At 35.0% G+C, this 16688-nt stretch overlaps 1 protein-coding gene across 1 annotated transcript in view; it reads right to left on the minus strand.

Annotated features, from left to right (window-relative positions):
• Nucleotides 1-4438, minus strand: part of ANGPT1 (angiopoietin 1) — a 45503-nt gene extending 41065 nt beyond the window's left edge. Inside the window, exons 1-2 of the mRNA XM_031552970.1 lie at nucleotides 4205-4438; nucleotides 1113-1234 (exon numbers count right to left, since the gene is read on the minus strand). Of these exons, the coding sequence (XP_031408830.1) occupies nucleotides 1113-1234; nucleotides 4205-4438 (356 nt within the window). The remainder of the gene's footprint in view (nucleotides 1-1112; nucleotides 1235-4204) is intronic.
• Between the last annotated feature and the right edge of the window lie 12250 nt (nucleotides 4439-16688).

Here is a 16688-nt window from a genome sequence, read left to right on the forward strand (position 1 = left end):
AAATGAATTACTTAACTCCTGAGGAACTGGAGTACAAGATAATTTCATACTCAACCACACCTACCTCCAAAGGAAATACATAGACTTCAAGAGTTTTGAATATAATCCAATTTCTCCAGAAAAAAAAAAATAATAAAAAAAAACAAACAAAACAAAAACAAACAAACAAACAAACAAAAAACAACCAACATCTGGTGGAATTAATTAATTGAATCCCCTTCTTTATAACAACTGAATGCCAGTTTTCATAACTGGTAGCACTTACAGCATATTATTTTCGGCTAAACATAATTCTTTGCAATGACATTTTCTACTTCTCTTCATTATCTGGATCCCTGTTGTTTGCCTTCTCCCTGTTGCTTCATGCTATTGATAATCTCTGTCCACTCTGCTTAAACCTAGCTGTTACAGAGACAGGAATATGAAACTTAGTTTGCCAGACAGGGGTGTCCATGTTCCCCCATGTCCATGTCCAAGTCCATTTTGTCCATAACTGTAGCACAGAAAGGAACAATACTGGAATTTCTTCTCAACATTAGATTTACTGCTTCATAAGCTATGTGCTGTTGAACAGTTGTTTTTTTTCACTCTTTAATTTCAGCAAAAAAACAAATTTTGTAATTAACTTTAGTTTTTTAATTAAAAAAAGCATGGCTCCAAGATGCAATATAGAATGAAATGTTATATTTAGTACAAAAAGAAAGATTCTTCTACACGTTAGATCATCATAACCATTTATTTTAGTTGAACTACTGAAGCTTTTCTATTTTTAATGCATGTAAAAATAGCTGATGATCTCATAATTTATGTGTCTGTTTGAAAATACTCATCCGAATTACCCTTATGTCTTTCAGTTGTGGTCACATGACTAAGTTGTCACGAAACAAATTGAGATATGAACTTACAGTGCAAATGAAAAGTAGTAGAAGTCAACTACATTATACAGGAGCTAGACAGAGTAACTTCACACTAGCTCTTTCAACCATTACATAAATATTAGCTATGGTTTCAACTTAATGTATTTATTTCATCAGTTACTTATAGTACTGTATGGACAAACCATGTTATGATCAACAGAAAAAAACTTTAAGACATCAGTGAAAGTTTCTTACCTGTTTTTCTCATGAATTTTCAGGATTTCATTTGTCTGTTGTAGCAGCTGTTTTTCTAGCTTGTAGGTTGACAGTGAATTTTCCAGTAGCTGAATTTCAAGTCTGGATGTTTGATTTAGCACCTTAAAGATAAATTAAAAACATTAACATTTATAATACCCCAATTGTGTTGCTATAGTAATGTAAACATATTGAAATCCTTCTCTTCTGATTTGATGATTCATTAGAAATAACCCTCATTTCTAAATCCTTTTCTTTAAACTCAGCTAGTGCAAATGAACTTAATCAGCCTACACTGATATGTAACAGCTGAGACTCTGGAACCCTGTGTGCTGTAGAATAGTACTAGTCTTGGAGAAGAAGGAAAGGTGACTGCCAAATAAGCTTTATTTCAATGGAAAGAGCAAAAGATATGCTTCAAATATGCATTCTTATAAAGCAAGCTTAAACTAGAAGAGTATAGATGTACTTGAATTTAAGCCAAAGTATTGCATCTGCTGTTTTGTAAATGGAATTCTAACTCTAGTTTTCCCCTGAGATCTCTCCTTTGTAGTGTTGGCAGAAATCTGGTGTCTGCTTATGTTATCACCATTTGTCCTGTTACATTTCTTTTTTAAAGCTGAAGGCTGTAATCTTAATGCTTTATGCAATTTTCTTTCACCTTAGCACGGTCTGTATCAACAAAACAAATGTTACTAGGTATGTCAGACTGAAAGAAGATGTTCATTCAGATGGAAGAGAATAAATACTGAATAATAGTTCAGAAGTGAAAATAAAATCAAGAATGAAAACAATAAAATTAATTATAATTGTTGATTGCGCTGATATATCGTTTTTCATTGCATAGATTCTGGAGAAGCAAATATCAATATTTTTGTAGGTAAGTGTGCACACAATAGCTGTGAGATATAATCACTTCTGGAATTGAACATGATTCCTCTCTAAAGGAACCTATCAGACCTATCTTGGAAGGCCAAATTTCAGTCTCATCATAGGATTAAATAGTAACATCTTTTCATGTATGCCTAACAGGAATTTACATTATCATAAATGAAAAAAAAAAAATGGCGCTCAACCTTAATATATGCAGTGCCTTCTTTTTGTTTGAAGTTCTTGATACTGACAGAATGATTTGAATTGGCCTTTTAATAGAGTACAGTGGTTGAAAAAAATTGTAATTGATCTCTATACAGATATTTTGTTGTTTGAGATGTATATATTTGTAAGTACTAGGAGGCATCACTACAGTTTTAGAGGGACCCAATAGGAACTGATGTATTACAAAGGTTGGCAAGGGTCAAAGAGACATGAAGATACCAATAGATTCGTGAAGAGGATATATTTGTGGAGTAGCCTACTTCGTTCTCACTATCCTACTGTTATTAATTGGCATTACATTAATCTTCCTCAAGTTGAGTATTTTTGCCTATGATGATAAGCAGTGAGAAATTTCCTGTCCTTATCTCCATCAAAGAAGTTTTCATCTTACTTTCTCCATTGTCCTGCTGAAGCAGTAGATTGAGGGAGTGGCTTGTAGCAGGTCTGGCAACCAGCCATGGACAGTCCACCACAGTCATGGAACTGTCTGTCTGACTCATCATTGCCAACAGCAGCCACAGTTCTGCAGCCTTCTGCGCCATGCTTTTCTGAACGCTAGTGGAGGCGGAGTCTACAAGGACTTTCCCATGCTTCTGTGAGAGTCAAAGTAGGAAATGTGACACTGGGCTGGAAGTCAGATCAAGGACTGCTACAAGGTAGATACCAACTGGTATCCTGAGCATCCTTTAAATTCTTCAGCTATAGGTATAGAATAAGAAGCGCTGGTGGTGCTTCCACCTTGAACTGATTTGTCAATGGAAGTGAGATAGGGGCAATGTATATATATTTTTTCCCTTATGTGTTCGGATGAGGTAACAACAAATGAGTTCTCAGTGCCTGCACCTAAGGAGGTCTTTTATACCTCGTCCTACAACTCTTTCTCTGCTGAGCAAGTGATATCACAGTTTATAGAAGGCATTCACAGCTGGTTAGATATTCTGTTGAATTTAGATTATGGTATTGATTTATAAATTCTATTGAAATATCGTTCCCAACATTGTCATAAGTTACTGTGGTATCTTTTTGAAGCTGTGGTCATTTCAGATCACCACATTCTTTAGTGGATGCTTATCTACTAATAGAGATGTAGAAAAAAGGTACCTGTGTAAGGCAGTGCACCAACAGCTTGTACCTATCATTCCTAGCCAGAGTTATTTATAGCATCTGTCTTTCATAATTGCCACAGATTCTCAGTGTATTGTAATGCAGTTATATAATAACACGGTAATGATATTTTAAATGTGAATAAGAATATTGTGATTTCTCAAGAAGTACATATGCTACTAGAACAAACCAAATAAATGCAACACATAAACTCCTGTGTAACATACCACATGCTAGGAAGATAAAAAATAAATAAGCATCATAAACTGATAGAACTCAGAAGTCAAAAAGTTGTATGTTGCAATAAGCCCAATAGGAAATTGTACTCTGTGTTATAACAATGATATAAGTGTCACTTGAATTAAATGTGTTATTTTAGTTCTAGGAATCATATAGAGACGGTTTTTCAAATTCATGTGATATGCAATTTTGTAATAATACAGTGTTTTATAAAGAAGCTGATGCTGGTCCCTCTATCATCACACTGTAAAAGCTGCTGATGTATAATACCTTTCAACTAGAAACATCTTCCAAAAAGTAACCTTATAAAAAGAATAAAGGCAAGTAATAATGAAGATCAAAGGCTCTGTTTTAGCCTGAAACTCATTATCTCGCTTGACATTTGTATCATTCACAGTTGGTAACTGAGCTATTAATTTGAAGTCAAGTACTGATTTAGTATTCATTCCAGCCTGCTTTATACACCTAGAGCTAAATATACCAACAAAATGAAACCTAAAGAAAATCACATAAAAAATCACTGCTGTTCATACCAACGTGTAAGTTTCTTGGAAACCTTTGTTGAAATGTTTTGCTTGACGACGTACTAGAAAAAATGGGAAAAATTCTCAGCAAATAAAAGCTTTTAGAAAACTGCTCTGGGAACATACCTGTGTTTCAACATCCGTGAGTTTTCTTGTCTGTTCTGCTGTCTGGCTGAGGAGGCTGGTCCCTATCTCAAGCATGGTGGCAGTGTGGTTCTGCACAGCATTCTGCTGCAGTTGCACCATCTCCGATTTCATGTTTTCCACAATGTAGCTCTCAAGCTGTAAAAAAGAAAAGGTTGTAGTTGTGGTGTTTTTACCTACTGGCCTTCTGGTGACATAAAGATGCATATCTGTCATTCTTGCCAAAAGGGGAAATTTCAAAATTTTCAAGGGCATTCAGCTGACCAACTAGAGCAGAGACCAGACATTCTGGTGGCTCCTTCCAATCTCTGAATCCCCATGTTTTCCCAAGTACCACTGCCTGCTGGCATGAAGTCCTGCTTGTCTCTATCTGTGTCAAAATTGCAGCAAATATTTCTGGTAAAGTTCCCATGGCAGTTCCAAAATGACCACCAAAAGATCAAAGCTCACCACAGGGAAACTCCAGGTCCTCTTTGAATATTATAGCATATGAGTCCTTTCTGGAAATGATCCTACCTTTCCTGGATTGTTACTATCTCACAGTCATTCAACAACATGACATTTTACTGGGTTAGATTCTCCACAAAGAGATCCACAAACTCAGCAATGGAAGCCCCATTGAACAGAGGAACAGAGACACCTTCATGGTAATAAGAGAAGGAAGCTGTTGATCAAAAACTCTTGGAAGCTGTTCTGTTCCTTTGCCGCAGAATAATTTGGTTTTCTTTTACGTTCAGTTGAAAAGAATGTGAATTAGGATTCTCAAAATAAACTGGGCACCCCAGAGGGTGACATTTTTTTGTTTTGTTTTAATTAACATAGGCAGGGTCATTCCCTTCTATCCACCTAGATCCCTGCCCTGCCACAGAAGACCATGAAGCAGGACTAGCCTACAACACAAAGAGATTGTTACATGCATAACCATTGTACTGCCATCTTGCTTCATGTATTCCACAAAGTATTAACACGTAGAAAAGTGTTTTGGGGCACTGTCTGCAATACATTCCATTGAAATAAGCTGGATTCTAACCAATTTACACCCAGTGAAGATTTGGTTCCTGGTTTTGTTTTGTGGCTCATCATGTTTTTTTACGGCAAGCCAATTCCAGACTTAAGCAACCGCTCTTTGCCTAATAATTTTAACCACATCGGACCTCCTTCTGTAGCAGCAATGATGTTTCTTTGTGAAAGGTAAGCTGTAGAACTAAATAGTGAGAGCCAGATGGAGTTGATTTAAAGGCTGAAGAAAGGAACAGGAGTCAGGCATAAACTGCATGATTAATAGGAAGGGTTGCTTTCATCTTATCTATTAGCATTCCTGTGCTGATGGGTAACTACTGTAAATGTTCTAATGAGCCACATCAGGTGAACTTACTAAAGATTTGTTACAAATTTGATCACTTATATTTGCCTCTTACTAGTTTTAAAAATATTTTTACAGAAAAGAACATTGTCGCACTGTAAGGTGTTTTCTGAATAAGACAGCTGAGGCTGTTGTTGTTGTTGTTGCTTTTTGTTTGTTTATTTATTTGGTTAAACTTCGGTTTGGAAAAACAATTAATGCACATGACAGTCAAAAGTGGTCATCCTTTAGTTTCAGACCACAAAAACTTCTGCTTGAACTAGCAGGTGACCTCTCTGGCCTAGAAACCTGCAGAATGTTTTAAGTGGTGGCGATTTTTTTTATATAATATTTAAATGTGAGCTAACAGCCAAAGAAAATTCCATGTATTGCAAAAGATGCCTGAAGTGAATATCCCCATTTTCCACTGTTAAAGCAAGTTCACTGCTCAGTTTTAGTTAGTAAACTAAAACAGTTTAGTTAGTAAACTAAAACTGAGGTGTTGCAGATATTAAGCTAGGTCAAGGGAGTTTTACAAATCTATCATATTTCTACACCATGCTTTTATGTTCAGTAATATTTTGCCTTTATTTCTTTCACATCAGATGGTGCATTTTTAACCATCCTTTGTTTCTTGGTGGTTTTATAGCCATTGAATTTATTTACAAGTTATCCTTTGGTTGCCAATAATCCCTGTGAAAAAGCCCCAGAAAAGAGAATGGTTGTTCTTCTCCTTATTTTACTTCAAATACTGGAATGCATGAACAGGAAACCCAAATTTCTCCCCCAGCATTAAACTCCTGATGAAACACAGGGCTCTCAAGTCCTGGTACAGCCTAGGATTGGGTACAAACACACCACAAATTTCCATGTATCTGATGTCTTCTTTTTTTCCAGATACGCTTATAGCATGTATGCATCATGAATGTGCAGTGCATTATTTGTTCAGCATTCTGAAACTGCCTCACTCACTGTGTAAGCTATGTTATGCATGTGTGCTATGGATCTTTGAAATCCATTCAAAAACATAGTGTCTGGGTTCATTATTGACACGTGCTGAGTTTTTTTTTCTGAAGCCTTGCATTTTTGAAGGCTCTGTATTGAATTTATTGAGCCTTAGACTAAGATTTTTTTCTGCTTAGGTAACAGGGATAACATCTATTTAACAGGTGATAGATAAAAAGATACTTGCCCAGTGGGCTCACTAAAAATAAGTGACACACAGAAACTCATTCACAAGAGTAATCCTGTGAACACTTACGTTCCTGAGTCTTTGAGAATCTGTTCATGCCATAAATTATTTAATTTCAATTTTTCAAGAGATTCTGCATTAAAAATCAATATGTTCTTTCAGGTGCATGTACATTGTATATTTGGATTTTCAAATCCTTATGCTACCAGTTACTCTTATTTCAGTTACTTTTTGTTGAAATAATGAAACAGAATTCTTTTCTGCATTCTTCACCCCCCATTCCACCCTTCCCACTGCATGGCTTTCTATTGTTCATTGATGTCCCTGTTGTTAACTCAGATGCATCTGCTTTTGGTAAGACTCATTACGTTGTACAGGAGTTTTCAGAAATGCAGAATTACAAGTGGGATGCATAATAACACTGTAACATTCTCAGATATAAAACTGTCAGAAGGTTCACTGTTATTGTTTAATAAACATTCCAGAGGATTATGCTTTAAAAGTATCTAGCTTTTTCTGGACAATGTTTATTGAATAATCTTCATAGAAACCACCCAAACACTAACAGAACTATTAAAATGGAAACTGCAACTTAGGGCATAAGTAAATGATAATGGTTTATGGCAAATGGCTTATAAATAAAATAAGAGGTTTTTCTTTTACTTTGATCAAGTACTGTTGGTCTCATGTAATTATATGGTAAGGACTGCTATGATATCCAGATGACATTAGGCTTTCATATGTGCTTTTGCATGAGAATGCAAGTTAAATAACAACATGCTGCTTTCCCTCTCCTACCAACAACGGTATATTGCACAGCATTTGTAATAATAGAAAGACAATATACCAGTGATATAAGAGCTGTTCTGTCCTATCTTGCTTTGCATACAAGAAAATGTACAGTAAAAATGTATTACAGCAACCAATTAACACTCTTTTCTCAATTTTTCTGTCAGAGTGGGGGATCACACCTTCCGCACCTTAGGGAGTCATCTGAAAGTAATATTTGTAGCAACACAGTAAGTTTATTTTTCAAATACATAAAACACCTCAGTAGGAAATTCAAATATATAAAATTTCTGTGAATTTTGCAAAATTGAAGTAGTTAGGAAGGAGCTTATCTCTAAGAAAAGCCAAATGGATAGGATAGGATAGGATAGGATAGGATAGGATAGGATAGGATAGGATAGGATAGGATAGGATAGGGTAGGGTAGGGTAGGGTAGGGTAGGGTAGGGTAGGGTAGGGTAGGGTAGGGTAGGGTAGGTAGGATAAGACAGAATAGAATGGAACGGAACAGAATGATAGAATGGAACAGAATAATTCTGTTGGAAGGGACCTTCAGAGACCATCTAGCCCAACTAATTGATCACTTCACAGATAACCAAAAGTTAAAGCATATTATTGAGGGCATTATCCAAATGCTTCTTGAACACTGACAGGCATGGGGTATCAAGCTCTTCACTAGGAAGCTTGTTCCAGTGTCTGACCATTTTTGTGATAAATAAATCTTTCCTAATGCCCAGTCTGAACCTCTTCTGGTATAGTTTAGTGTCATTGCTGTGTATCCTATCATTGGTGACCAGAGAGCAGAGTCCAGCACTTCCCTCTACTTTACAGAAAGTTACAGAAAGAAATGTTGTTACCTTGTGGCCTCCTCTGTACTGAACAAACCAAGTGTCCTTATCCTTTCCTCATAGGACATTCTGGCCCTGTTACCAGCTTTGTTGCACATTTCTGGGTGCTTTTAAAGACCCAAATGTGCTTTTTATATTGTGGAGCCCAGAACTGCAAGCAATATTGAAGGTGCTAAATTCAGCAGAAGAATTACCTTTTTTGACCAGCTCACTATGCTGTGTTTGATTCATCAGATATATACTTGCGTCTTTAAAAAAACTGATATTACAGTTTTTTTGTTTGTTTGTTTTTTTAACGGCATCAGCTACAAACTATTTGTGAATAAAAGAATAGTCAGAAAACAGCAGTGTTACAGAAACTGAACCATCGCATACAGAACGAGAAAGTTGGGACGACCTAAATTCAGCATTCATCCTTCCACTACTTCTGCTTGTATGCAATCAATAGGAATCAGAGAAAACAAAAGTGGAAAGGACAAGAAGGCAATGAATAACACTCAGAAATTAACACATTCATCTACTCCTGATTTGGAGCAGCTCTACCTGGATCTTAAGCATATCAAGGAAAGTGCACATCAATCATAAAAAAATGTAGATATATGTAAGTTACTCTGAAATTAATGCCTCCTCTTTGTTTTCATGGAAACACAATACAAGGAGAATTATTTTGTAAATTCTTTGTAAATTCTTAGCTATGAAACACTATTTTTCAGCATAGTCACCATCATAAGCTATTCATTTTGGTTAGCAATGAACAAAAGCCTGCATGCTGCACTCCTAAAGATCTGCACCAGCAGACGTGACCCACTGTCACTGTCACCATTGCTGAAACACATCACTCACCACCTCACTGTGCTCATGTCCACTCTTTGGTCTCCATAAACATTCAACAAGCATCAACAAGCAATTCTAATAGGAGCCAGAACTAATAGGGCTAGGAGAGTAACCCAGCAACTGTAAATGTAGCTGAACAAACATTTAGGAGAAAAATTAGCTAGAGAAAATTTTCTGAATCATTTCTGTCTTAATGTAATATATCCAAACTTCTAGCCTTCATGCAGCAATAAGATAATCCTGTTAATTTTTTTAGTTATCCCTTAATAATAGTAGTTTATTTGCATAATACTTAAGCAATTAATTATTCTCTACTCATGTTTCTGGAGTTTCATATTTTCTGTAATATTGTAACCAATAATTTTTATTTCCCACTTAGATTTTTTTTTAACATCCTAAATCACCGTGATGTGGTTTTTCATATTCTATCCCTATCAGAGAAACAACAACTTGCAGTATATATCCTCCTAAACCACTCCATGCTGAAATGAATATATGCAATTCTTAACTGAAATATTCATAGCATTACTTTTCCCAAACCTAATCTTGTAACAGATAGAAGATACTTTGCCTTAGTGAAAACTGAATCAGTGGCAGTTTGTGTGTTTACTATCTAGCTATAAAGCATAACTAATGGATGCTTACAATTAAATTGCTCTCAGGAAAAAAAAAAACTATTGTTGATTATGTATGTTTAATTTATAGCCTGTATAAAATTTACATAAATAAATCAATGAATATATCCTGATATGTATAGCAGCACACTGCTACAAATATCCACCACTTGTATCTTTTAGCATCTGACCAGTGAAAGCAGTCTCATTTCTGGGCACACAGAAGCCAAAAATTTCCATTCAGCTAACAGTTACTGAGATCTCTAATCCAGATGACTTCCCTTGTACTAATTACGCTTGTACTCATGGTCTTATAACAAACTTCAGTTAAAAAAATGCTATGAATATAGATGAATCTTTTAGGTATTGCAAAAAATATGTATATTTTAAAAAAAACAGATTTTCCTTTCAAATAAAGAAAAAATGACTATGCATTTTTTGTCAGAAGAAATTAGTCATAACAGATGTAAAATATTATTTTAAAGCACATAAACATAAATAGCCTTTCAGCTTCATTCAGGTTCAATTGTCTACAGGAATTTTGTGTCTCTCTCAGAAGGTTGGATTTCAAGAAAGATGTACGTTATTTTCAAGGAGACTTAAGATGATGAAAAATGGCCATAACTCTGGAAAACTGAACAAATCAGGAAAGTTTAACTTAATAAAATGTTTAACAGAAAAATAACTAATAATAAGCATTTAAGACTGCAAAGAAAAAGAGAATCATCTGTTTTCCATATCCATGAAGGAACAGTATATGAAGTTTAACTTTTTCATATCAGAGAAATGTTTTATAACAGTACAGGTAGTAAAATACTAGTAGAAATTTTGCTAGAAAACTGAAAAGAGCTCCATTACTGGGGTCTTAAAAGAATGTTTTAAGTAAAGATCAGAATGAATAAGTGGTATTTTATGATTCTTTCTTTTTATGATTTTTTTCATTCTCATTTTTGTATTGTTTTACTTCAATTCTTAAGCTGAAAGACTCAATTTTTGCATTTAAACTCTGTAATATAACTATCACTGGTCAGCAAAGAATTTGGAGTACTCATCCAAGAAAACATTCTGAATGAAGTCAAAAAAAAAGAAGGTTCTCATCATTAATTAAAACCAACAAATTTTAAAATCAAATGTAATTATACAAATAAGAAAAACTGTTCTGTACAGACGGCAAAATCAAGAATGTCACTGAGGATGTTTCTGAATGTATGCATATATCTCAATAAGAATGTGGTCTGCAGACCCATCTGAGACTATCCATAAAATCACAGCAGTGTACTGTACTTAAATTACTTAGGCTGCTTTAGAGATGGCAGTCTCTGAAAATCAGTCCATTTGTAGATATTTGAATGCGTCAGCGGTGGCTTGGCATTTCTGTGCCATGTTTATGTGACGCAGTAAAGTGCATAAAATGTAATAGGTAATAATATATAATGATTGTGAATAATGCTGTACACTCTGTGACATCCCACTGGAATCTTGAGAAACTGGAACACTTTTTCTATTAAACAGTGTTCTTAATAAAAATAGAAGTAGCCTTGCTGTGTCTGTCAAGACAATATATAGGGAACACAAAGTTCTTTGTTTCAAGACATCAGAAGACCTCCTTGGAAACATTTACAAAATAGTAAAATATTCAGTATATGAGTAACTTAGAGAAGCAAGAAGTATCATGAAGTATCTGGCATATCAAATACAGTGTATTTACATAGGCAAAATATTGATTTTACTGGCCTGATAATTCAATCTGAGCTTCCTACTAAGGCATCTTCAAGACATCCTTCCAAATTGTTTTCAGAGTTTTATATCACTCTAAAAACCCTGCTTTTAGGCAAAAGCCAAAAAATCAATAAAAATTGAATTTATTTTTCATTTCAAATGTGATTAATTACAGTCATTGCAAAAGCATACAATGCATTTTAAGGATTAATTTCAATTACTTTTATATGAATATTAGATCTCTTGGTTTTTAATCTTAAGGTTTAATAAAAACAATAAGCAAAATAACTGAGAATCATATCAAATGTTATTAAATAGTCCCATATGGAAGCTACTTAGAGCAACTAAATTAGAACAATATGTTCTTATTTTTTACTGATTAGTAATATTTCTGGTTCAAAGAATTATCCAGTTTAATGTTAATCTTTAAAAATTTTATGCAGGGTCAATTGTATTTTTCTTTCTTGATCTAAATTTCCAAGTCACTTATTTCTATAAACAAAATTTATTTATGATTATACAGTTGGCTGCAAACATGACCCATCCCTGATATTCACCAAAGCGGAAGGTATGATTGTGGAAAAGGCAATGTCTGCCATCTTGACCTAGACAAACAAATGAATCCTGGGAGGGATTTTTTTAGTTCACTGTGGAAGTGTGGAACTAATTTTCTTTGGTGAAGACACCTTCATGATGAGTACTTTTTGGAATGGCTGATTTTGTAACAACTTCTGCATAGCTGAGTGTTTGGACATATTGTGGCTTATTCCTGAGGAAGGGCGTACTGTTTATAATCAAAATAAGCTCCAATCAAGTATCTCCTTTCTGCATTACATAAGGTCTCTGAAAAATGTAACTTTCAACTGCATAAATAGTTCTGGTTGCTATATTACTCCGCTGGCATATAGCTAAACTTTCAGTGAACTTCAGAAACTGTAGTATAGTTTGGAGTCAACACATACCATTTTATTTGCATTATAGGAGGTAGAATAATGTTTTAATATTGTTTCACTAGTTCATTTGTAATTCTGCTTGGTTTCTTACACTCATCACTATGACATATGAGCATATTTTTGGTATTCTGTGTATGAAACACTTTATCAAGAATGGTTATGAGATTGAGACTCAGCTACATATTGCTCTAGTCCTTGCACAAGTTTCTTCATCCTGTAGTGCCTGATGTAAATATCATAGAAGTGGAATCTCTTCATTCATTTCCAGGAACTATGCCTTCAGCTTTTAGATCCTTTCTGACAAAGAAATCATCAAACCATTTTATTACATTTGTCAGTGTTTCATGTGTAGCTGTAACTTCCTTGAGGTATAATCTTCTTCTGCCTTTTGTCAGTGCCTGATACAAGTGCTCATAACCAGCTGAAGACCCTAGGTATTGTATTATGACGATGACTGCCAAAAATCTACTGTCATAATTTTGGGTTTTTATTGTTTTTTAAAACATAAATGGGAAGTATTGATACACTAAAACCACCCTGAAAGTACTGCAATTTCTGTTCATATTGGGCTACAGGAGTTCCAGGACCATCAAAGACCTTCCCCACTGTTCTAGGCAACTATTAAGCCAGAGAGACACATAAAATATCTACTCCCTGTCTCCCACCAGCCTTAAAACTCTTGGCAGAAGTGGTGATCTCTATCCGATGCATGCACATCCTCTGTGTATGATTCTATCATAAATAGTAGTGAATAAAAATGAAAGTGATCTAGTATCATTTTCTAGATGACAGACAGTAATTCAAGCTTCCAAGAGTTTCACTGTTACAGGAAATGCAGAGCTTACTGTGTGTACTCCCTGTCTGTCTTGAATGTGATATTTTATAGATTTCTGGAAAGTACTGAACCATGGTAGGTTTCTGCTTTGTCCAAAAACAGAGAAAGAGTACATCTAGTGGTTCTTGTGGCCATGATTATTGTTGGTCAGGTTAATGTTATCTCAAAACACAGAGAAAACTGGAAGCAGAAGAGATATGCAGTTTCACATTGGTTCATGGTCTGCTACAGGACAGAGCATGCTGCTACCAATTTTTGACTCTTTGCTACCGATTTGTGATGTTTGGCAAGTTAGAGCAGCTGAGTAGCCACAGTGCTTGTAAACAGATTGAATCTCTCAGCTCAGCACATATTATGTAGTTAAAAATGTTTTAAAAAGTGCTATTTACACTACACAGAATAAGAATCTCTTAACCAAGATCTCTGTTCTTTTATCCTAGCATTCCTTGTCTAATGATGACAATTATTTTGCTTTATATCTTGTCTTCAGCATTTGGCTTCAATACTGTGATTTCACTTCATATCAAAGACTGATATCCTTGTCTGTTGGTCCCTAATAGAAAAAAGAACAAAGTCTGTATGTCCTGTAAAATATTTTCCCTTATAGAAAACGGGAGATAGAGGCCTGAAATCTGCTGACCTACTTCAGTCTATCAGCATTTAATATCTAGACAAAGGTTTATATACTCTCACATGCAGTATTTATGTGCATGGATTTACATGAGTGTGTACCCAATAACTATGTCTTAAATTACGAGAAGCAAATGTAGGTAGAGAGCAATATTCATTTGTGTCCCATAAAGTTTGGCTATATTTATGGTTCTTAACTTTTATTACAATAATTTGGACACAGCAGTTTAATGATAGATTTTGTGAATATATGACAATGTTTGCCTTACTTTTATTGCAGACATTAAAAAATGATATCGATACATCTCTGCTGGGATCATTTTATAATTTTAAGTCACAAATAAATTAATTTTTCAGAAGCATCTATAGCAGTAAACTAAGAACTTTTCACAGAGTGCTATAAAAATCTTTACCGCTTGTACAAAATCTAACACTTTTTCTTTCCTTTCCTGAAATTCTATATATCCCTGTTAATCTCTTAAGTGTCTCCATACATACCTGTAATTCTAAGCTTTATAATGAATGTGCAACTCTGTTAAGTGGGGAGGTGGCCCTGCCAAAATATGTGCAGCCCCAGAAAATCCGATTTCTTCCTGTGCTAATGGAACATAGCTATATGAAATTACTGTCAAATACTTCTTTCTAATTATTAGAGTGAGGAGCCCATGTAAGAATCTCAGATCAAAACTGTCATATATTCAGCAAGTATGTGCATATATTTACAAATACAAATATAGGTATGCATATATAAAATAAATATGAGTGCATTCCAGTAAGTAGATTATAAAATCCCTGATTTAGAAGCAACAATGGAAAGATCTGAAGTTCACTAAATCATATAGTGAAATATCTGGTACTCAACTTGCAGAAAAGACTATGAAAACTAATAATAGAAAAGCATCTTGGTTTACGTGGAATGAAATAGTTCAAGAGAGAAATTAATAATAATATAGTGACAATTGTTTAATAAGTATATAGAAATATAAGACCTTTTTTACAGAAAATATTAGAGCAATATAAGCATAGCAGATGATCCTGGTCCCTCTCTTCATTAAATTCCTCTGTGTATTTTGAAAAGGAGCAGTCACGCATTTCCTTTAAGCCATGAAAGTGTGTTAATATAACCTCCTTCATCTCCAGCAGTTGGAATAAGATTAAGGATGTGATTATGGGGATCAATTCCTTGTCTTTGTTTACTTCATGAATGCTACAATCCCTGAATGAGAAATGTAAGACTACAGGTTTCTCCGGAGAGATCAAATTGTTGGGAAGAAGTGTTATCGTTCCCTTTAGCTGCTAATGGAATGGTATTTGTGGATGTGCAACGATAAGGAGTAGAATTGGGTTTTTCTGTACTTTGCATGTACCACAAACTGAGTAGTAGCTACAAGAAAAATGGATCGACAACCTCTTATTTTACTGTAATTCTGTACCATAAAAGCCATGGTCCAAACATATCTGGATTTGGGAAAATATGCAAATTTTTTTGAGATAGTTCTACACTTACATCACTGCAAAGAGGAACAAAAGCAAGAAGAGTAACAGAGGAATATTTCCTCCTTGGAGCTAGGCTCCAAGACCAGCATTTTTACCCTTTTTCCAGGACCTGGCAAGAATATTCCATTCTACTTCAGTTTACCGTAGTCACAACTCTTCCTGGAAGTCAGTGTTATTGAAAGACATTCCCCTGTAAGTCATGAAAAAATGAACTAAAGCAGGAGACAGCTCAGCCTTCAGTTTTCCTAACTGCTAACTCATTGCCAATAGTTTCTCTGGCTGTTACACAGTTCCTATTGCTGTTGTTAACAAAGGCAGGGCAAATTGATTCAGGTAAACAGCTAATCACATACATAAGTGACTGAAACACCCATGCAGAAGAACAGATGTGGTAGATTACAGACAGAAAAAGAGGGGCATGTGCTAAAGGTGGATAGCTAGACCAAGAGACAGACAGTTTGTATACAGTAATTTGAAAATATATCTGATTTTACAAGGGAAAACAGGAGCCACTAGACATTATTCTTAAGTGTTATGCTTAATTAAAAATAAATAAATAAATAAAAATCAGAAATAATTGCTTCCAACTGGCTTGCAATGCATGCATGTTCAATTAGATTCAGAGAAATAAACTTTTTAAAATGACAACCTGGCTACTTTTTCCTAGTAAAAACTGGATGCCTGTGATGCATCCTTTAGACATTCTAAGTATGACTATCTTGCCTGTGATCAGTTAACTAAACTCCCAGGAGTGCTGGCACCAACACTGCTCCCGCATTCCCAGCAAGGCGTCAGGGTCAGCTGTCAGACTTCTGCTCTTGCTGATTAAGTTGCCACTTCTGTTTGTAAATTTCCACAAAATGTCCATGTGCCCAAAGTGATAACAATCACAATCACTTCCTATTTGTAATCCAGGAACATGCACTGGCCCTTGCCCCAGTGGAGCTTCATAGTTCACAAATACAATGTGACACTCCTTTTGACATGATTAATGTAGTGAAAACACAGATCAGTAAGTAAAGATGAGACAACATCGTTATTTTAAATTCTTTTGCTTAGATCTTGTATGAATTTTTAGTATTTATCAGTAGTTTTGCTTTCTTGATGTAACTTCTACAGTACTTTTAATTTTACAATAAATCCCAGGTAGATTCTGTGTAACAATAAGACTAATGTTTTCTTGCCAAGTAAAACCTCATTCAGAAGGGCGGTTT

This window comes from Meleagris gallopavo, chromosome 3 (genome assembly GCF_000146605.3).
Source record: "Meleagris gallopavo isolate NT-WF06-2002-E0010 breed Aviagen turkey brand Nicholas breeding stock chromosome 3, Turkey_5.1, whole genome shotgun sequence".
NCBI lineage: Eukaryota > Metazoa > Chordata > Aves > Galliformes > Phasianidae > Meleagris > Meleagris gallopavo.